General features: G+C 50.2%; 1 protein-coding gene across 2 annotated transcripts in view; it reads right to left on the reverse strand.

The window, feature by feature from the left end:
- PRKD2 (protein kinase D2) overlaps positions 1-21,077 on the reverse strand; it is a 35,169-nt gene that overhangs the window by 4,664 nt on the left and 9,428 nt on the right. For both annotated transcript variants that reach the window (XM_027037876.2, XM_027037878.2), the window contains 12 exons: positions 19,543-19,697; positions 19,224-19,446; positions 17,537-17,614; positions 17,304-17,457; positions 13,522-13,639; positions 12,699-12,776; positions 11,636-11,894; positions 10,013-10,065; positions 9,801-9,873; positions 9,206-9,312; positions 7,825-7,986; positions 3,312-3,410 (listed from right to left, as the gene is read on the reverse strand). In XM_027037876.2, coding sequence (XP_026893677.1) covers positions 3,312-3,410; positions 7,825-7,986; positions 9,206-9,312; positions 9,801-9,873; positions 10,013-10,065; positions 11,636-11,894; positions 12,699-12,776; positions 13,522-13,639; positions 17,304-17,457; positions 17,537-17,614; positions 19,224-19,446; positions 19,543-19,697 — 1,559 coding nt within the window. The remainder of the gene's footprint in view (positions 1-3,311; positions 3,411-7,824; positions 7,987-9,205; positions 9,313-9,800; positions 9,874-10,012; positions 10,066-11,635; positions 11,895-12,698; positions 12,777-13,521; positions 13,640-17,303; positions 17,458-17,536; positions 17,615-19,223; positions 19,447-19,542; positions 19,698-21,077) is intronic.

Below are 21,077 nucleotides of genomic sequence, written 5' to 3' on the forward strand. Positions count from 1 at the left end.
ACTGAATGCTGGTTCAGATCCAAGCCTCTCCTCCCACTAGTCAAGTGACCTTGGGCAAGTGACTTCCTCTCTCTGTGCTTCGGTTTCCTCATCTGTAGGAGGAGGAGGATCAAACCCGCCGACCTCAAAGGGCCGCCATGAGGATTACGTGAGTGTATCCATCTAAGGCGCATAGGGTAATAAATCCCCCGTATGCCGTGAGCGCCTAATAAATGCCACCTGCTCCTAGGCTTCCGCCACACTGAGCAGGTCTCTTAACTACCTCGTGCCTCTGTTTCCTCTTTTGCACAACGGGGATCCTAAAAATCCCCACCTTAAAGGGTGGTTGTATGGATTGAAAGAATAAATACATGCAAAGTGCTGGGAGCAGCGTCTAGTTCAATGTGAGTTTCAAGATCTCAGGGGCAGGACCCAACTCGTCCCAGCCCCAGCGAGGTCATGTGTATCGAGGATGTTAACAGCAGCTTCCTCTCCAGCTTCCCTGGGGATTCAATGGGACACCCGCACGTGAACTGCTGACCGTCAAAGCCAGCAGACAGCAACAGGTGTTCGCCCAACTTTCCCTTGATGGTGGAGGCAGTCTAGGGTCACGGACAGTCTGTGGAGCCAGCCACACCTGGGTTCAAGGTCCTGCCCTCCTTCCCATCAGTTCATAGGCAGCACCCTTTCTATGCTGCCATCTCTGTTCATGTATTGTTCCTCCCCTGCTCAAAATCTTTTCTATGGCTCACTATGGTTCTCCAGAGTCCAAGACCCTTGGAGCCCCAAGCCTCTGTTGCCTGCCCTCGGAATCAGCCACAGCCCAACCACTGACTCGATGTGACAGCCAGGCCACCCTGTCCTGAGATCCTTTTCCATTTCAACGATCCACCCTTTTCTGCAGATGTTACAATGGAATATTACTTGGGAGTAGCGAGCCACGCGGCGACATAAACGAGCTCTGAAAACATCTAAGTGAGAGAAGCCAGACACAAAGGGCCTATCTAGCGTTGGATATTCTGTTTATGCAAAACGCCCAGAACAGGCAAATCTACAGAAAGTAAATTCATGGTTGGGATGAAGGGTGGTGGGATTGGGGGATGATGGCTAAGGGGTACGGGGTCTGTTTTGGGGGTGATGACATGTTCTAAAATGGGCTGCAGAACTCTGTGAATACACTAAAACCCACTGAATTGTATACTTTGGGTTTTTTTTTTAAGTTTATTTATTTATTTAAGAGAGCGAGAGAGAAGGAGGGAGGGGTAGAGAGAGGGAGGGAGGGAGGGAGAGAGAGAGAGAGAGAGAGAGAGAGAGAGAGAGAATCTCAAGCAGGCTCCACACCGTCAGCACAGAGCCTGATGTGGGGTTCAAACTCACGAACCATGAGATCGTGCCCTGAGCTGAAATCAAGAGCCAGACACTTAACCAACTGAGCCACCCAGCCACCCCCAAATTGTATATCTGAATCAGTGAATTGTATCATGTGTAAATTGTATCTTGATAAAGCTGTTAAAAAAAAAAAAAAAACTCGCTACAGGGCCTTTGCACAGACTGTTCCCCCTGCCTGGAATACTTGTCCATCCAAAAAAAAAATAGACTCTTACTCTTTCTTCAGAGAGTTTTTCTCTGACCCTCCAGTGGGCTACATAGTTATGTGAGCTCACAGAACCATGTCAGAGAACTCATTACAGATATGACATTATCGTGACAATATGATCAACATTTGTTCTTCTCTCTGTAACTTGCACTGACCCATACGGTGGCCACCGAGCCCTTGGATATGACAAGTGCAATTGACAAACTAGTTTTTATTTAATTTTCATTAAATTTCCTACAGTTTTACGTGTAAAAACTGATCCTGTGTTACATCCCAGGCTGCCACTAACACTGAACTTCTGGAAGCAGAAGGAAACTATGGGGTTGACATAAGTTGTTTCCACTGGGAGTCAAAATCTTTTACCCTTCCAAAATAAATGTTAATGAGAATAATATCCTCTTTTACTATTAGAAAAAAAGATTCTAGACTTAGTTATTGGACAGCTTTTAAATATGCTTGGAACCACTTGGATAGGTCAATCTACTTTTCCAACCGCTAATTTTATGAAATCTAAGCGCAAAATCAAATATTTATTTTTTTCCCAAATCAAATATTTCTGATAAAAATTTCATATCTGAATTGAGATGTGCTCTAGGTGTTAAACACACACCAGATCTTGAAACTTGGTATGGAAAGAAAGAATATTTCATTAATAATTTTTATGTTGATTACACATTGAAATGATAATATTTGAATATACTGGGATAAAATGTAATACATTATTACATTTTATACTGAGCCTGGCTGGCTCAGTCAGTGGAGCATGTGACTCTTGATCTCAGGGTTGTGGGTTCGAGCCCCACTTTGGGAGTAGAGATAACTTGGGGCACCTGGGTAGCTCAGTTGGGTGAGCATCCGACTCTTGATCTCAGCGCAGGTCACAATCTCACGGTTCGTGAGTTCAAGGCTCGTGTTGGGCTCTGCACTGGCAGTGGATAGCCTGCTTGGGGTTCTCTCTCTCCCTCTCTCTCTGTCCCCCACCTCCTGCTTGCACACTCTATAAGTAAGTAAGTAAGTAGTAAGTAAGTAAGTAAGTAAGTAAGTAAATAAAATCTTTAAAGTTAATGTCACCAGTGCCTGGGTGGCTCAGTCGGTTAAGTGCCCGACTTCGGCTCAGATCATGATCTCGTGGGTCGTGAGTTTGAGCCTCACCTCGGGCTCTGTGCTGACAGCTCGGAGCCTGCTTTGGATTCTGTCTGTCTCTCTGCCCCTCCCCTGCTCAAACTCTCTCTCTTTCTCTCTCTCTCTCAAATATAAAGTAAAACATAAAAATAAAATAAAAATCTTGAAAGTAATTGCCCACAGAGCCATGCAGAATAAAGACTACATTTCCCAGCCTCCCTTGCAGCCAGCCATGACCACATGATCAAGACCTGGCCAATGGGATGCTAGAAGGCTCCAAAAGGAAGGGGGTGTGCCCATTTCCTCCACCTTGTTTCTTTCCTCCTTCTCCCTATTACCTTTTCACATGATAGGGACCATCATGACCCTTGAAGACTAACAACATCACAGAGAGGCCAGAACAAGACAGCCGGAGCCGAATACCTGACACTAAGAAGCTGCTGTTTCAGCCTCAAAATGCTTATGCTGGACGCTACATGAGTGAGAAACATCCTCTATTTTATTTAAGCCACTGTTATCTTGAGTCTCTGTGTCCAGTTGGCCTACTCATACAACCCCCACCAGCCTCCAGTGTTCGCTGGACTTCCCCAAATCAAGCTGGGACGTAACTGACCTGAGGAAATGGGTCAGCGGATGCCAGCAACACGTTTTCTGGTTTCAAATCACAGTGGACGATGTTCTTGAAGTGAAGGTGTCTCAAGGCCACCAGGATCTGAGGGGAGGAGATGGGGCCCGTAAGGAACATAGAAAGGTCCCTGCCTCAGATTCTGACTTCAGCGGCCAGCCCTCCAAACCCCATCCATGCCTCTCTCTGCACCCCTGAAGATGTCTCCCCAGGACGGGGGGCAGGGGGCATTGGAGCTCCAAATGAGAATCTCAGAATCCCAAAACCATTACATCCGAGCTAGGAGTTGGATAATTCTAGAAAGGCTCAGCCGGAGCAGTGGGTTCAGGAACATCCTGAGATCCTCTGGCATGTGATAAGCTCCTGACAAAAAAGAACTATTAATGAGGCTCCTGGCTGGCTCAGCCAGTAGAGCACATGACTTGCGATCTCTGAGGTCATGAGCTCAGGCCTTCCTTTGGGCCTGGAGTTTACTTATAAAAGGTGTGTGGGGGGGGGATGCTATTAATAAAGTAGCAGCCTTGAAGGAAGTACTATTATGTGACCCCATTTTTTAAAAAGTATTTTTCATCCACTATATATATATAATATATATTATATATAGTATATATTATATATAGTATATACTATATATAATATATAATATACTATATATAGTATATATAATATACATATATTATATATAATATATAAAGTATATATAGTATATATATAGTATAGTATATATATTATATATACATATATGTATATATATGTATAGTATATATATATAGTATATATATAGTATAGTATAGTATATATACTATACTATATATATAGTATATATATATAGTATATATACACTATATATATAGTGTATATATATAGTATATACATATAGTGTATATATGTATATACTATATATATAGTATATATACATATATATGTATATACTATATATAGCATATATAGTATATATATTATATAGTATACTATATATATAGTATATATACTATACTATATACTATATACTATAGTATATATACTATATATATATAGTATATATACTATAGTATATATACTATATATATATAGTATATATACTATAGTATATATACTATACTATATACTATATAGTATAGTATACTATATATATATAGTATAGTATAGTATATATATAGTATATATACTATATATAGTATATATATATAGTATATATACTATACTATATATAGTATATATATAGTATATATAGTGTATATATGTATATACTATATATAGTATAGTATATATATTATATATAGTATAGTATATATATTATATATAGTATAGTATATATATTATATATAGTATAGTATATATATAATATATATACTATAATATATATACACATAATATTGGGGTGCCTGGGTGGCTCTGTTGGTGGAGCCTCTGACTTCGGCTCAGGTCATGATCTCATGGGTTGTGAGTTCAAGCCCCGCATCAGGCTCTGTGCTGACAGCTCAGAGCCTAGAGCCTGCTTCGGATTTTATATCCCCCTCTCTGTCCCCCACCCCACCCCAACTCACACTGTCTCTCAAAAATAAACAAATATTAAATATATATATAATATATAATGAAACAATACAAATACCAATATGATCTACATTTTATATCAAATGCTAGAGCCAGCCTACCTAGGTGGAAAATCTGGCTCTACACTTACTAGCTTGTGGCCTTGGGCAAGCCACTTTAACTCTCCGGGTCTCAGTTTTCCCATCTGTAAAATGGGGGTAACAAAAGTACCCATCCTCAGGGGTTGCTGTTGAAGTTTAAATGGGTTGGCGCATAAAAGGTGCTTAGGACAGGGGCGCCTGGCTGGCTCAGTTAGCGGAGGGCGACTTTTTTTTTTTTAATGTTTGTTTATTTTTGAGAGAGAGAGACACACAGAGCATGAGCAGGGGAGGGGCAGAGAGAGAGGGGGACACAGAATCCGAAGCAGGCTCCAGGCCCCAAGCTGTCAGCAGAGAGCCCGACGCGGGGCTCGAACTCACGGACCGTGAGATCATGACCTGAGCCGAAGTTGGAAGCTTAACCGACTGAGCCACCCAGGCACCCCTGGAGTGAGTGACTCTTGATCTCAGGGCTGTGAGTTCGAGCCTCACGCTGGTTGTGGAGATTACATAAAAGTAAAATCTTAAAAAAATAAAATAAAAAGTCCCTAGGGCAGTATCTGGCACAGAGCAAGCACTATGTTGGCTATTGCTGTTGTTACGGGCAGGACATGGGCCCTCTCTCCACCTCAGTGTCCTCATCTGTAAGATGGGGATTAGAGTAATACCTACCTTGGAAGGCAGTTGTGAAGCCTAAGCAAGCCCGTGAGTAAAGGGCTTAGCACAGGACTTGGGGTAGAGCAGACAAGAGGCGGAAGGCAGACATCTGCAGAGAGAGAGAGAGAGACAGAGAGAGAGAAGCACAGACAAAGAGAAGAAAAGATGGGAGACCAGAAAGAGAAAGCAACCAGTTGCTGAGGGCAGGCAGTTCCCTCTCTCCACATGGAGTCTGGATAAACCCGCCCCAGTAGGCTTCTGTCCACACCCCACAAGCCACCCTAACAAAGACACAGTGCTGGGGAGAGCGAGGGTGCTGGGTCTGTATAAAGGAAGCACAGCACAGGGGATTTTGCAACCAAGAGAAGAAGCCCTAGAATCAGGTGAGGGACCAGCCGTGAGCAGGCCTTCCTAGGAAGGCTGTAAAACCCAGAAACCTTGAAAGGCAACATTTAACATTGCAAAAGTTAAACTCTTAATGGCAAATAAAAGCCATGAATGAAAGGGAAAGGAAAACAAATACTGGGATTAAAAAAAAAAAAATTGAACAACACAAGTGACAAAGATCCAGTGTCCGTCATATGCAAAGAGCTCTTACAATTCAATAAGATCAATCCAACTGAAAAATGGGCAAAGGGTATATAAAACACAGGCCAATAAACATAGGAAAGTATGCTCCACCTGACCCATAATTTTTAAGCTGCCAAATGAAGCTACATGAAGTGTTTTTCCACCTATGAGAGTGGTGATTATTTTATCCAGAGTTAGCAAGGACAAAGTAGACACCCTCAAATTGTTGTTGAGAGCAAAGACTGAAAGGGAGTTCAGAGAGTAACTGGGCAGCATGTTAAAAAAATTCTAAAGCACATTCCCCTGGACTCAGGAGTCCATTATCTGAAACGCATTCTATGCAAATTCTCCCACCAGAGCCCAGCAACGTTTGTAGACAGATAGTCACAGGAGGTTATTTGTAATGGTGGAAAAGTGAAAACAACCTAAGTGCTCAGCAACTAGGGATTTTGGCGATATCCGCCACAGGATACAGCTCAGAAAAAAAAGGCAGTTCGGTAACTACGTACTGAAATAAAATAGCCTTCCAGAAGTACTATTACAGTGAAGAAAGTAAGAGGCAGAGAGGCACAGATAACACCAATTAGTTGGACATTACTAGTTAAAAGCATAGACCCTACGTTCAAATCCCACCAGCTGTGTGACCCCGGGCAAGTTACTTCAAGTCTCTGTGCCTCACGTTTCTCAACCGGAAAATGGGTGTGACAACAGCCATTGCCCCAAAGGTCGCTATGGAGGTAAAATGAGTTAAAAACACTGCCTGGCACACAGTAAGTGCTCAATAAAGGTTAGCGACTGCATTATTTATCACTGTTATTAGCGTCCCCCATCCCAGCCCTGCCCATTCTGGGTGATCACTGTCCAGGGCTGGGCTATCTTGATCTAGCTGTGTGGCCAGCACTGTCCCCTCCACAGGGCGGGAACAGAGCTGAGGCCCAGGGAGTGTCTGTTGAACAATGTAATGAATGAATGAGCTCCCCACCGAAAGGACTCTCTCCCGTTCCCTTTGTCTACATGAATATTGTCAGGCCTGGGGAGCCGCATTATATAAAGTAATCCAAAATATAAACATTATTTATTATTTGTCTACACTAATAACTAGTATGACTACTAGTCTATTATTTTTACCTTTCTATTGTTATTCCTCTTTCATTAATCCACAGTCTATTATGACTCTATTATTATTTTAAAAGTATCATTCTGGGGCGCCTGGGTGGCTCAGTCGGTTAAGCGTCCGACTCCGCTCAGGTCATGATCTCAGTGTTCGGGAGTTCCAGCCCCGGATCGGGTTGTGTGCTGACAGCTCGGAGCCTGGGACCTGCTTCGGATTCTGTGTCTCCTTCTCTCTCTGCCCCTCACCCGCTCACAATCTCTCTCTCTCTCTCTCTCTCTCTCTCTCAAAAACAAATAAAACACTTAAAAAATTTTTAAAAATAAATAAGTAAAAATAAAACTATCATTCTGGGGCACCTGGGTGGCTCAGTTGGTTTATTTTTTTTTTCTATTGTTGCTATTATTACTCTATTAGTATATTGTTTATTATCCGCGATCGCGACTCCCACGCGGGGAGTGTCTGCGGGGTCTGAGCACAGGGCGGGTGGGGAGCTGGGCAGAGGGGGGCGGGGGCAGGGGAGGGGGCGCACCTGGGTGATGAGGAACTTGGTGAGGCGCTCGGGCAGCCGGCCCTTCTCGCTGGAGAGGATCATCTCGAGCATGTCCCCATGCAGCTTCTCCATTACCACGAACACCTTCTCAGGCGTCTCAAACATGCAGTCCAGGTTCACGATCCCCGGGTGCCGCAGACTCTGGGGGTGGGGTGGGGGGTAGGGTGGTCGTCAGGGTCTCGGTGGCCCACGAACTTGGGACCCGAGAGGCAAGCCATGCTTCCGTGGCTTCCAGACAAGACGACAAATAAGAAGGATGTCCCCGGGCGCCCGGGGGGCTCAGTCTGTCAAGCGTCCGACTTTTGATTTCAGCTCAGGTCGTGATCTCATGGTTCGTGGGTTCAAGCCCTGCGTGGCGCCCCACGTCCAGCTCCATGCTAGCCTTGTGGAGGCTGCTTGGGATTCTCTCTCTCTCTCTCTCTCTCTCTCTCTCTCTCAAAATAAATAAATATTTTTTAAAAATGTCCCTGGGGGGTGAGCAGCTCCTTTCCGGGGGGTGGGGGAAGGGGCTTCCCACAGGCCCAGACAGAAGCACATCCCCGCACCACCAGGTATCTAGAAGGATCTAAATCTTGAAGTTCTGTTGAAGGTCCAGGGTTGGGGAGGGAAGGTCTGTCTTTTAAATCCTTTGCCCTCTCAGGGCACCTGGGCGGCTCAGTTGGTTAAGCATCCGACTTTGGCTCAGGTCATGATCTCATGGTTTGTGAGTTCGAGCCCCACATTGGGCTCTGTGCCAAACGGCTCGGAGCCCGGAGCCCGGGAGCCCGGAGCCCGCTTCGGATTCTGTGTCTCCCTCGCTCTCTGCCCTTCCCCCGCTCACACTCTGTCTGTCTCTGTCTCTCTGTCTCTCACAAATAAATAAACATTAAAAAAAATTTTTTTTTAAATCCTTTGCCTTCTTCCCCACAGCCCTGCCTGGCCTAACCTCATTTCTCCCACCGAGGTCCCCACCCAGCCTCCTCCCGGAACTCCAGACTCTGGTCCCATCCTCCAGCAGCAGCCAGAGGGAACTTCCCAAAGTATACACTCACCCATGCCCCTTCCTTGCTCAAAATCTTTCCATGGTTCCCCAGTACCCTCAGGAGAAAATCCACAGGGTGTGGCCCCACCCTCTTCCCTGGCCTCATCTCCCACCACCTCCCCACACATAAACCATCTAGCAACCTTGGACTTCAAATTCCTAGAGGACTTCTGCTCAGAACACCTTCCCATCCCTTCAGTCTCCATACGCATATTCCCTCCTCCAGTAAGCCTTCCCTGACCACCCCCGCAGCCTGGGTTAGTCCCTGAAAGGAGGAAGTAGGAAGGGAAGGTCCCTCCTAGGTGGGGGCAGAGCTGGGTTCCGGAGCCCGGTGGTCACCTGCAGAATGGCCACTTCATTCCGCAGCTGGCTTTCCTGCTTGGTGGGGAAACGCAGTTTGTCGATGACCTTTACTGCCACGTCCCGGCCTGTCTTCCGGTGCTTTCCTGGGGGTAGGGGAGGTGGGGGGTGAGGGGAGCAAGACCTTCCAGTCCTGGCAAGACCCACACCCACCCACCCCCCACCCGCCACAGAGGCACAGGCATAGTTGAACAAAGGTGGACAGAAGGTCATCAAGGTGGCTCTGTGGGGTCCCCAGGAGAGATGTGAGGGGTGGGGGGCCTTGGGGGACAAAGGCATAATGAAGAAGTTAAAAGACAGAGTTCTGAGGCGGTAAATTAGATTTATAACCAATCAGAATCTCGGAACTAGCTCTGTGGCCGAAGGGCAGAATTTGCTCTCCTTAGTAATAACAGGAAGAAGTCCATTGGCTTTTCCCAGTAAGAAAAGGAGAGTCTGTGACCATCCGCCAAGAGGATCTAACCTTCTAAAGTCAACCAGAACAGGAGGTGAGCATGTGGTCAATCAGATAGGAAGGTCTGGAGCCTAGAACCCCCCCAAGATCCCCTCTGGATGAGCTCGGAAGCATCCGTACCTCCATAGACCACTCCAAACTGCCCTGAGCCCAGCACCTCATCAGGGAAAATCTGGTAGACGGTGGCGATGTCCTGTAAGGTGGGGACAGGGAGGGTCAGGAGTGCCAATGGAGACAGGGCATCGAAGAGACTGGGAAGGGCAAGAGGGCTGGGAGGCTGTGTGGGAGGCAGAGGCCATCCTTGGGACCATGGGGTGGGGGCAGGGTCTCACCACATTCTCTTGGATCTGGCTGTTAGACACGGAGATGCTCAGAGAAGCTTGTCCTACGGAGAGGGGAGAGGGGAGAGGGGAGAGGTGGAGGTGGGTTGACCCCAGGCTCAAGAATATCTTCACCCATAACTCCACCCGGATTTGAATCCAGGGAATCCAGCGCAGCTGCAGGCTGCTGACTTGTCCGTTATGAACCTCAGTTTCCACATCTAGAGAATGGGGATGACATCAGGTGCTCCCTCATAGGGCCGGGGGAGAAGTAAACGAGATATATACTGGGGTGGGGGGGCTCAAGAAGTGACGTCACAGATGATTTCGCCAAGCACTGCACCCCATGAGCTCAGTGCCCAGGGAAGCGTGCCGATCCCACCTTACAGAGGAGGAAACTGAGGCTCGGCGGGAAGGCACACGCTGATTCCAACATCTTCCCCCTAAGCTCGCCACCCGACCACCCAATCAGAGCCAGACATTTCCAAAGTTCTGATCCTTCTGCCATTTGAACATCTATCCCCTCCCCATTCCAGGCCTGGCCCTTCATCCTCCTCCACGGTCTCTCTGCCCCTGTTCTGCTCTCTCCTATCCAGCCTCCAGAGGGAGCTTGCTGAAGCACCAACCTGAGCCTGCCCTCCCCCTGCTCAAAACCCCGCCATGGCTCCCCAGGGCCCTCAGGAGCAAGCCCAAGACACTTCAATGGCCTAACAGGCACCGGGCCATCATTTATTTCTTTGACTTCAACCCCCACCATGATGTGTGCTCCCGACACCCTGGCCTCCTTGCTGGGCCTCGGATACAGCAGGTTCCCTCCTAGCTCCTGCCTTGCATTTTCTGTCCCCTTTGCCAGGAATGTGTGTCCCTGCCTCTGGACTTAGTTCAATCCTCCTCAACACTCAGTCTCAGCTCAAATGCCTCCTGAGGCCATGTCACATTACCCCAGAGCACATTCTACATCACACTGGTCATTCACACAGGATGATCTGATCGGTGTCTGTCACTCACTCTGGATTGAGCTCCAGAAGGCAGGAGCCTTGGACTTTCTGATCATGTTTTCCCCCAGCTTGAAATATTTCCCATTTGTTTGCCCCTCTTTCACCCCTCCTCAGCTTCCATGGCTCAACTCAGATGTTGCCACCTCCAGGAAGCCCTCCTAGATACCCAGGCTGGATTAACCATCCCCTCTGAGCTCCCAACAGCCCTCTGGCTCCCCTGTCCGGGCCCCCCCCACTCTGGGTCGTCACTGTCTGGGGACAAGTCTGTCTCCCTTACTGGACTCTGAGCAGGTGAGGGCAGGCCCTGGGCTGTTTTGGTCACAGCTATGTCCCCAGTACTGTCCAGCACAGGATGGGCACAGAGAAGACACTCAGCAAATTCATGAATTAAATAGTCTGAACGCACAATCTGGAGGAGTTGTCACCACCTGGGACAAGATTCAGACAAGGGAAGTGACCTGTCCAAGGCCACACGCTGGGTCCGGGCTTAATGGAGATTTGGACCCAGGCCAGCTGAGTCCAGAAGCCACATTCTCCACTGTGCCATTCCCTGCCTTCTTCCTCGCTCTTCCCTTCCCTGGGACCCCACACCAGCCCCCCCAGATCCATCCGCTCAGGGCCCAGGGTGGGGACTTACTGTGGGGTGTGTGGCCCGGGGTGCTGGGCGCATCCTGGAGGATGACGGGCATCAAGGCCTGGCGGATGGCCGTTTCCCAGCCCCGGGCGGCCTCGGCCCCCTGCCCACTGGGGCCCCCTGGGGCCCCACCGGGCGTCTCGCCAACAAAGTAGGTGACATTGGCAGTGACAATCTCGAAGCAGTGGGGGTTGGTGCCCGGTGGCACAAGGCTGAAGTTCTGGGCGGGCTCCACGGTGAGGATTTCTGACAGTGGAATTTCCTGGCAGGACACACAACCAGCACCAGTGAGGAGGCCAGGCGGACCCTGGGGCTCCGCACTTACTCAGAAGAGCACACAGAATCCAGGGTCAGTGGGAAGGGCCCGAACTGCAGAGGAGTCAGGAAAAGCCTCCCGGCAGAAGTTACATGAAGCAGAGATCAGAAAGGTAAGAAGAGGCCAGCCGGTGGCAGATGGTGTTAAGAGCATGTGCAAAGGCCCTGAGGTGGGAAAAGGCTTGTTTTCAAGGGACGTATTCGATTCCCATCACATGCATGGTGCACAGCACACAGTAGTTGTAAATGAGAGTAAATGAAGGACATCAGGCTATGGCTAGGCCATGAGGGGCCTCAAGGGCCACAGGGAGGAACCCGGGTTTTGTCTCCAGGGCTCTGGGGAGCCATGGAAGGGTTTAGAGCAAGGGAGCACCAAGACTGTGGGGGCAAGGGCAGAAGCAAGGACGCAGCGAGGAGACTGCCTGGAGCCCAAGGCAGCCACGGGAGGTGGTGAGGAATACTACTAAATAATCCACTAATTCCTTATAAAGTAATGATGATAACGGGGACCTCAACACATGCCAGGCCCCCAGCTAACTGCTTCTCGTCGGTTATCTTTGAATTCGGGGCAGCAGCCCTGCGACGAGGACTAGTCTTTGAGGTGCGAGACGTGAGGCGCAGAGAGTGAGGTAAGCCACCCGGGGTCCCCCGCTGGAAAGTGGTGGGGCCGAGCGGGGCCCATTTGCTGATGACAAGCAAGCCGGCAGGCAACTGGGAGAGGAGTGGAGGAGGTCTGGGGGAGCTGGGCCACCTTGTAGTATCTGTTGGTCGTGTTGTTCTGGAAGAGCGTGATGCACTTGCAGTCCAGGCGCCAATAATGCCGCTTCCTCTGTTGGGAGAGGTGCCCCAGAGGGTGAGGTGGGGCGCCCTGGGCGCGCCTGGGGCTCCAGCCCTTCCCGGGGCCAAACCCCGCCCCTAGCCCTAGCCCCGCCCCCGCAGGCCCCACCCCTTCCGCCTCTGGGGACGCACTCTAACTCTAGCTCCACCTCCCGCAAGGCCCCGCCCATTTCTAGCTCCGGCCCCACCCCCACCTCATCCCCTTCTCAGATTGATCTCTCCTCTCCCTCCTTAGCTTCGGCTCCACCCCACTTTGCCCCGCCCCATAACCCCTCTCTAACTTTAGGTCAGCCTCCAGCCTGGCTCCTCTGCCCCTAACCCTGCCCCACCCCTGTCTCCTGCCTGCCCCCCACTATAAGCCCTCCCGTTCCCTCCCTTCCAACTTCGCCCTACCTGGTACCACTCTATTATCACACCCCCCCCTTAATTACCTCTAGTTATGCTTCTAGCCCGGCCCAGCACCCCCTCCCCCCATCCCGCCCTCTATAACCTTAACCCTTCTCGCCCCCGCCCCTAACTCCAGCTTCCCGGTTCCCGATCCCATGCCCTCCCAACCTTGTCCTTAGCCCCGCCTCTTCCCTGACTCCCAGGGCCCCTCCTCCCTCCCTCAGAACCATCCCTCTGGTCTAGCCCCGCCTCCACCTTGGCTCCGCCCACCACAACCCATCCAGCCCCGCCCCCTCCAGCGAATCTTGCCCCTCCCCCAACTCTAGCTCCGCCCCACCCCGCCCACTCACCAGCGTGTCCTTGTTGCTGTAATGAACCACCCAACCCTCGCGCAGGGTGGTGCTGGATTTCCGTGTCGTGTGTCGCACCGACTGCACTACCCTCATTAGAGGGATATACCCCAAGGAGCTGAGGGGGAGGGGAGAGGAAGAGGCGAGATGTTACCAGTGGAAAATACCCATGAGCACCTGGGACGGCGGGGCACATCTTTGGGCCGGCAGGAGTTGGGAGTTGGGGGCCACGCTTCGGTGGTTTCCAGGTTTCCCTTAACGAGGAAGGGAACTCTTGAGAGGGCCACATTAAAAGGCTGGCTTCGGAAGTCAGGCTGCCCGGCGTATCACCCAAGCTCTATGTGCCTCAGTTTCTCCGCCCGAAGGGGTTGTTGTGAGAAGTGAAAACCCTTTTAAGGAGTTGAGCACAGTGCTCGGCACACAGTGAGCCTCCAAAATGAGCCCGGTGATTGTGGAGACAGCTGTGTAACACTGGGCAAGTGACTCAACCTCTCTGTGCCTCATTTGCCCTCATCTGTGCCCATGTTATTACTACAGAGGGAAAACGAAGGCCGAGAGAGATTAAGAGACACGCTCGACTCCAGAACCAACAACCCCTTGAGCCCTGCACTAAATCAGGATTCGGGTGGCCCTGGCACTTCCCTTTGCCTGAGACTTGGTTTCCTCATCTGTGAAACGGGCTGCCTCTCCCGACACCCCCACGCGGCCCAAGTCCATCAAGATCCAACTCTGATGCCGTTATTCTGTTGCTCAACACTCCCAGGAAAGACCTGGCAGAAAGAGAATTTGAGCTTCCAGGCAGCTTGGGTCAGGTGGCACCAGTAAGAAACTCTCTTCAGCCATTGTGACCTGCATACCAATCCCCCGCTCTGGCCTGGTCTCCCACCCCATCCCTGCTCCAGCCACACCAAGCTCTGTGCTGTTCCTGGAACATGCTTGACGCTACCTCAGGGCCTTTGCACTTGCTGTTCCCTTTGCTTGGTAGGCTCTTCCACCAGCTATCATTCACATGGCTCCCTTCCTCCCCTCCTTCAGATCTCTTCAAATGTCACCTCCTCAGAGAGGCCTCCTTTAGTGACCCAAACTAAAACAACACGTCTTCATTCTCTGCCCCCTCTCTTTGCTTTATTTTTATTTCCTTTTGATAGCAGTTATCGATACCTGAGGCTATGGATATGTCTGTTTATTACCGGTCTCCCCAACTAGAGTGTCCGCTCTATGAGGCTGGAGAGTTTTACAGGCTTGGTTCACTGCTGTAATGCTTGGGAGTCCAGAACCCAGTAGGTGCTCATTAAATGTTTACCGACGCACTGTGGAAGTGGCTGACCATCTGCACCACCTTTATGCCGCCCCAGCCCTGTGGGGTGACGTCACAGCTCCTTTCCCTTACTCATTATTGGCCAAAGCCACTGAGGCTCAATCTTCTAGCCTAGAAGTGGGGACAGTGATTCTCGTGGTCCTTATGGGAAGGATTTAGTTCAAGAACAAATGCTTCCCTCGCTGACAGTTTCAATCCACAGGTTACTCCTATTTATATGTGCATTACTGTATGAATGCAATGCATTAGTAATAGCATATAAATATTATTCTAAAACATATGCAAAAGAGTGAAAACATTTAAAAGATGAGACTAGGGGCACCTGGGTGGCTCTGTTGGTTGAGCATCTGGCTTTGGCTCAGGTCATGATCTCCTAGTCTGTGAGTTCAAGCCACGCTTGACAGCTCAGAGCCTTGAGTCTGCTTTGAATTCTGTGTGTGTGTGTGTGTGTGTGTGTGTGTGTGTGTGCGCGCGCGCGCGCGCGCGCGCCCCTCCCCCGCTCACGCTCTCTCTCTCAAAAATAGACATTGAAAAAAAAATTTAAGATGAGATTAAAAGTAAAGAGACACGGAAATGCAAATATCTTTCCCCAGGCTCCGGAAGGGATCACCCCCCCCCCACCCTCTCTCCCCCCTGGAGAGAATTCTTTAAAATCCCATTTAAAAGCCAGCAAGCACTTGACCTGCATGATCTAACGGAATCCGAAAATCACCCCGCGAGACAGGTGCCTTCATCGCCCCAGGAGGAAACAAAGGCACAGTCACAGACGTGACTGGCAGGTAAGTGATGGATCTCCGACCTAGCCCTGGCGCTCGCAGCCTCTGGCGCCCCGTGCTTCTGGAACCCCGCCGCCTTCCTGCTCTCCTAGGCCCACAGGGGTTCCACACCCATGTATGAAGCCAGGCCCCGGCCTAGGCACCTGGAAAACCCACAAATATCCTTGCCCTCAAGAGCCGAGCATAGAGTCCAATATATATATGAATAGATATAGATAGTCCATGGGGCGCCTGGGTGGCTCAGTTGATTAGGCGTCCGACTTGGGCTCAGGTCATGAATCTGCAGTTCTGGGTTCCAGCCCCGCGTCGGGCTCTGTGCTGACGGCTCAGAGCCTGGAGCCTGCTTCCGATTCTGTGTTTCCCTCTCTCTCTGTACCTCCCCGGCTCACCCTCTGTCTCTCTCTCTCTCTCTCAAAAGTAAATAAACATTAACAAAATTAAAAATAAATAAATAAATAAATAAATAAATAAATAAATAAATAACGTCTAGGATAAATATGAATTCCTTTTATAATTTTAAAATGTATAATTAGGGGCGCCTCGGTGGCTCAGTTGGTTAAGCCTCTGCCTCTTGATTTTTGGGTCAGGTCACGATCTCACAGTTTGTGGGTTCGAGCCCCGCATCGGGCTCTGCCACCGGCCGGGCGGAGCCTGCTTGAAATTCTCTCTCTCCCTCTCTCTCTCTGCCTCTCCCCCACTCGCGCTTTTTTTTTCTCTCTCTCACAATCTCTCTCTCAGAATAAATAAACAAATACATTCATTAATTAAAATTTAAAAAAATGTACAGTCGAGCAACTTAGTATTATTTTTTAGAGCTCCCATGCCAGAAGAAAGCCACTGCCTGTCGGGTCCCTGGGGATGGTTCTCCCCTTCCCCATTTTACAGATGGGAAGACTGAGGCACCAAAAGGGGAAGGGGCTTGTGCAGGCCGTACCAGTCAATCTGAGGCCAAAGTGGTTAAAAGAAAATGGCTAGTTTTCTCTCTGAGAAGAGCTAACTTTAAAGTTTATTTATTTTGAGAGAGAGAGAGAGAGAGAGAGAGAGAGCACGTGAGCAGAGGAAGGGGGCAGAGAGAGAGAATCCCAAGCCAGTTCCCACACTGTGAGCACAGAGCCCGACGTGCGGCTTCGGGGCTCAAACTCATGAACAGCGAGATGGTGACCTGAAACAAGCCACCCCGGCGCCCCAAGAAGAGCCAACATTTTTAACCCTTACTGGGTGCCAGGCACTATTTTAGGCACTTTGTTTGTATCCGCTGATTTTCTCCTTACGATAGTCCCCAAAGGTACGTACTAATTTATCCCCAACTGAGGCCCTAGGGAGGGTCGTCTCCTGCCTAAGGGCCACACAGCAGTCTGGTTCCAGACCCCAGTGTTCTCATTCTTTGCACTGTCCCTTTGCAACACAGACTGTTTCTGGAAGGACCCGCCAGCGGCCGATCCCAGGGGCAATCCTCAGGGAGCGGGGCTAAGCAGCTGGGAGGCGGGAGGGTTTGACACTCTGCCTTTTGAACGGAAATGCAACCTGAATGAAAAGACGTGTGTGTGAAAACTTTGTTTTCAATACACGTTATTCGAGAGAAAAGGTAACGTTGAAAAATAAAGGTGTGGGTGCCTAGCAGATTTACAGGGTGATGCCAACCCATTCTAGCGAGAGGAAGGGCCTTCCCCCGAGGGTGCGCTGGGTACCTCTGGGCCTCGCCTCCCTCGCCTTCCTCCTCTTCGCTGGCGTGGAGGGCATTTTCCGAGTGGGAGCCCGGGATGACCCCGGAGTCGTCGGATTCATCCATGAGGGAGCTCTTGTCAGCCTCGCTGTAGTCGGTGGCCTCGTCCATCGGCACATCTAGGGGCACAGGGGCATCAGAGGGGCCTCCGCCCGGCCCTGCCCCCACCCCCTTCCCGCCCAGCCCACAGCCTCTCACCTCCGTTGATGAGTGCCTCCCCCAAACAGTCGTTCGGGACGCGGGTGGCGCAGCGTTTGTGACAGTTAAACTTGCAGTCTGGTATGAGGACAGGGAACAAGCGGACAGGTGGCAGGGGAAAGAGAGGTCACCTGTAAGGGCTGAATCTTGACTCCTATCCCCCAGACCCAAAAGATGCTCCGCGCACTGTTTGGGGCAGGAAACCCAGCCGAACCTTCTCTGGCTATCCCTCTTTGAGCCGGTTTCCTTCTGAAATTCCAGAATGTAATAGGGTCTACCATTCCATGATTCTGGACTTTGAACACTCAGGAAAGGGTTTCCCAGCCTCTGGCACTAAGGATATTTTGGGCTGGATGATCCTTCCTTCCTTCCTCCCTTCCTTCCTTCCTCCCTCCCTCCCTTTCTTTCTTTCCTTCCTTCTTTCAATTCTAGATTTCTAAGACTCCAGATTTTGACACGCAAGTTTCTAGAACTTGACACATCTACAATTCTACAGTTCTATGATTCTAGACTACCGAGCCTCCTTGATGTCCAAGGTTTTAGGGTTTTCTATACATAAATTCTAGAATGCAGTGACTCTACAGTTCTGGACTGCGAAGACTCCAGAATCTGATGATTCCAAGGTTCCAGGATCCCATACACCTAAGATTCTAAACCTTAATGTTCTTATTGTTCTTTAGCTGTGTGCAGCTAAGATTTTGTAATTTTTTTGTTCCAATGAATCCTAGAATTGGACAGCTCTAAGTTTTTATGGATCTAGATCGCTGATTTTCTAGATTCTAGAATTCAAAGTTCCGTGTTCTAGATTTCTAGGACTCTAGGATCCCATGCTTCCCATGCGATACTTTTAGGCTTCCATTATTCTCAAATCCGATGGTTGTAAAGTTCCCGTATTCTGAGAATCTATAACTTGGTAGTTCTAGGCTTTACGAACCTAAAGTTTCTGTGGTTCTTTTTGCTGAGTCCTACAGCCCAGAATTCCTGAAGCCTATGCTTCCAACATTCCATGGTTCTAGAATTCTCAAGATCTGCAATTTGAGAATTCCATGCGGGGCACCTGGGTGGCTCAGTCAGTTAAGCGGCCAACTTTCAGCTCAAGTCATGATCTCATGGTTGATGAATTCCAGCCCCACGTCGGGCTCTGTGTTGACAGCTCAGAGTCTGGAGCCTACTTCGGATTCTGTGCGTGTGTGTGTCTCTCTCTCTGCCCCTCCCCCACTCTTGCTGTCTCTCAAAAATAAATAAACATTAAAAAAAATTTTTTTTAATTCCATGCTAAGTGGCTTTATAAAGCTAAATTTCCAGGCTCTGAGCTATCAGCACAGAGCCTGACTCGGGGTTTGAACTTACCAGCTGTGAGATCAGGACCCGAGCTGAAGTCAGGAGCTTAACCGGCTGAGCCACCCAGCTGCCCCATTTTTTTTTTTTTAAGATTTTATTTTTAAGTAATCTCCACACCCAACACGGGCCTCGAACTCACAACCCCGAGGTCAAGAGTCATGTGCCCTACCGCCTGAGCCAGCCAGGCACCCCCAGAATAGTGGGATTCTTATGGCCTGCTGGGAGCCCAGGGGAGAGAACCCCTAAGCTGCTAAGCCAGTGTATGTATGTGTCGAGTGGGAGGTGGGGCGGGAGGGGGGCGTCTGACCCCTGACCCCGTCTGTCTCCCCGCGGGGGCCCCGCTGACCTTTGCACTGCAGGCCCTGGCGAAAGAGGCCTTTGAGGAGCTTCTTGCAAGCCTGGCAGACGGTGGGCCGGGTGTAGCTGTGGATGAGGAATGTGTGCGGCACCTTGACCTTGGAGAGCAGCATCTTGTCTAGCTCGATCGGGCGTCCCGTGTAGGAGGAGGCAGAAGAGGAGGAGGAGGAGGACGGGGGCCGGCGAGGCAGGAGCTCGGTGGTACTCCGGCTCTATCGGTCAGCAAGACGGGAGGGACGCATTAGTGCCTGGGCCCTGTCACCCGCCCAGGCCACCGCCACCGGCCCGCCCACTCCCCAGCCCCTCACCAGCTCATCGGCCATGCAGGGCAGGGACTCAGAGGTGCTGAGGCGCACGGAATGGCCACTGGCCAGAGACGTGGACGACAGGCGGCGCTTGCGGGCCCCGCTGCAGTTGTTGGGGATGCTGAAGGCGCAGCGCTTGTGGTAGTTCAGTCCGCAGCCTGCGGGGGGCGCCAGACGATCAGAGACAGGCTTCCACCAGGCCTGGGCTCTAACGCTCTGCCCCCCGCCCCCCCTTTCCTTTTCCGTGGATCGGAAATACAGTAGATCTCTCAGGAGGGCTCCCTGGTAGTGCCATTAAAGCCAATGAAAAGTTACAAGGACTCAATTCAGGTAGAACTGCTACTGGCCTAGAAGGTTCTGGACCAGGCAAAGAACCAGGAGCGAGTGAGGTGCTCGCTGAGGACATGTGGATTGGGTCGCGGAAGAAGGGGGCCACAACCACGTGACCAGCGGCACAAACGAAGAGTGCACGAGCAAGGACTGTGTCTTCCTTATTCCGACCTATGCGGACGCCAATATTTTGTTCTCTTCCTTCTATCCCCTCATCCCTTTTTTCATACGGAACATTCACGAATGTGCCTGTCATCCTCGCGCGGGGACCACGCTCCTCGTCTCCGTATCGCTCCAACTCGCGGATGCTCGTTGCCAGAGCAAGCACTGTGTTGGATATAAGTTACAGGATAAGGAAGCAGAAGACTGAACAGCAGGAGGGCCTGGGGGGCTCAGGTCCGTTAAGCTCGGGGCTTCCGCTCAGGTCGTGATCTGGAGGTTCTGGAGGTTCATGGGTTCAAGCCACGAGGGGCGGGGGGGGGGGGGGGCTGATAGCCCAGAGCCTGGAGCCTGATCCGGATTCTGTGTCTCTTCCTCTGCAACCCCCCCCCCCCAACTCTCTCTCAAAGACAAAAAATTTTAATAAAAATAAATAAAAATCCTCGTCCATGAAAGCCTGGACAGACTCAGCTTGTTTTCCTAAGAGGCTTCCCGAACCCTTACTCTAGTACACCTCCAGTGACTCCAAATGATTCCAAGACGGCGCTCTGTTCTGGAGTGGAGAATGTTCCTCCCGCCTTTGGAAGCTCCTCGGGGAACGCTTTGTGAAGCCCGTCTTCTGACAGCCTGGCGGTCATGGGCTTTCCCAAAGGTGGTGCTACCAGAAAAGCTTCAGGATGGCAAATGGCCGTTGTGTACAGGGAAACACTTTCCAGCGTTGACCTTTATTCACTCATGTCCTTCATTGGAACTTCAGAGTTTCATCCGTGATTCCGTGTGTGAGTATCAAGGTAGAATCAAACCCTCATCGGAAGGTGTCAAGTCTGACAGGAGCGCCTCACCTGCTCCTGGTTCTTTACCTGGCCCAGAACCTTCTAGGCCGGTAGCTGAGCTGATCTCGTAGTTTGTGGGCTCGAGCCCCGCGTCGATTGGGATTCTCTCTCTCCCTGTGTCTCTGCTCCTTCCCCACACACGACTGTGTGTGTGAGCGCCCGCGTGGGCACTCTCTCTCAAAAATAAACGTTAAAGAAACCTTCCAGATGCCAAGA

This window comes from Acinonyx jubatus, chromosome E2 (assembly GCF_027475565.1).
Source record: "Acinonyx jubatus isolate Ajub_Pintada_27869175 chromosome E2, VMU_Ajub_asm_v1.0, whole genome shotgun sequence".
NCBI classification, from domain to species: domain Eukaryota; kingdom Metazoa; phylum Chordata; class Mammalia; order Carnivora; family Felidae; genus Acinonyx; species Acinonyx jubatus.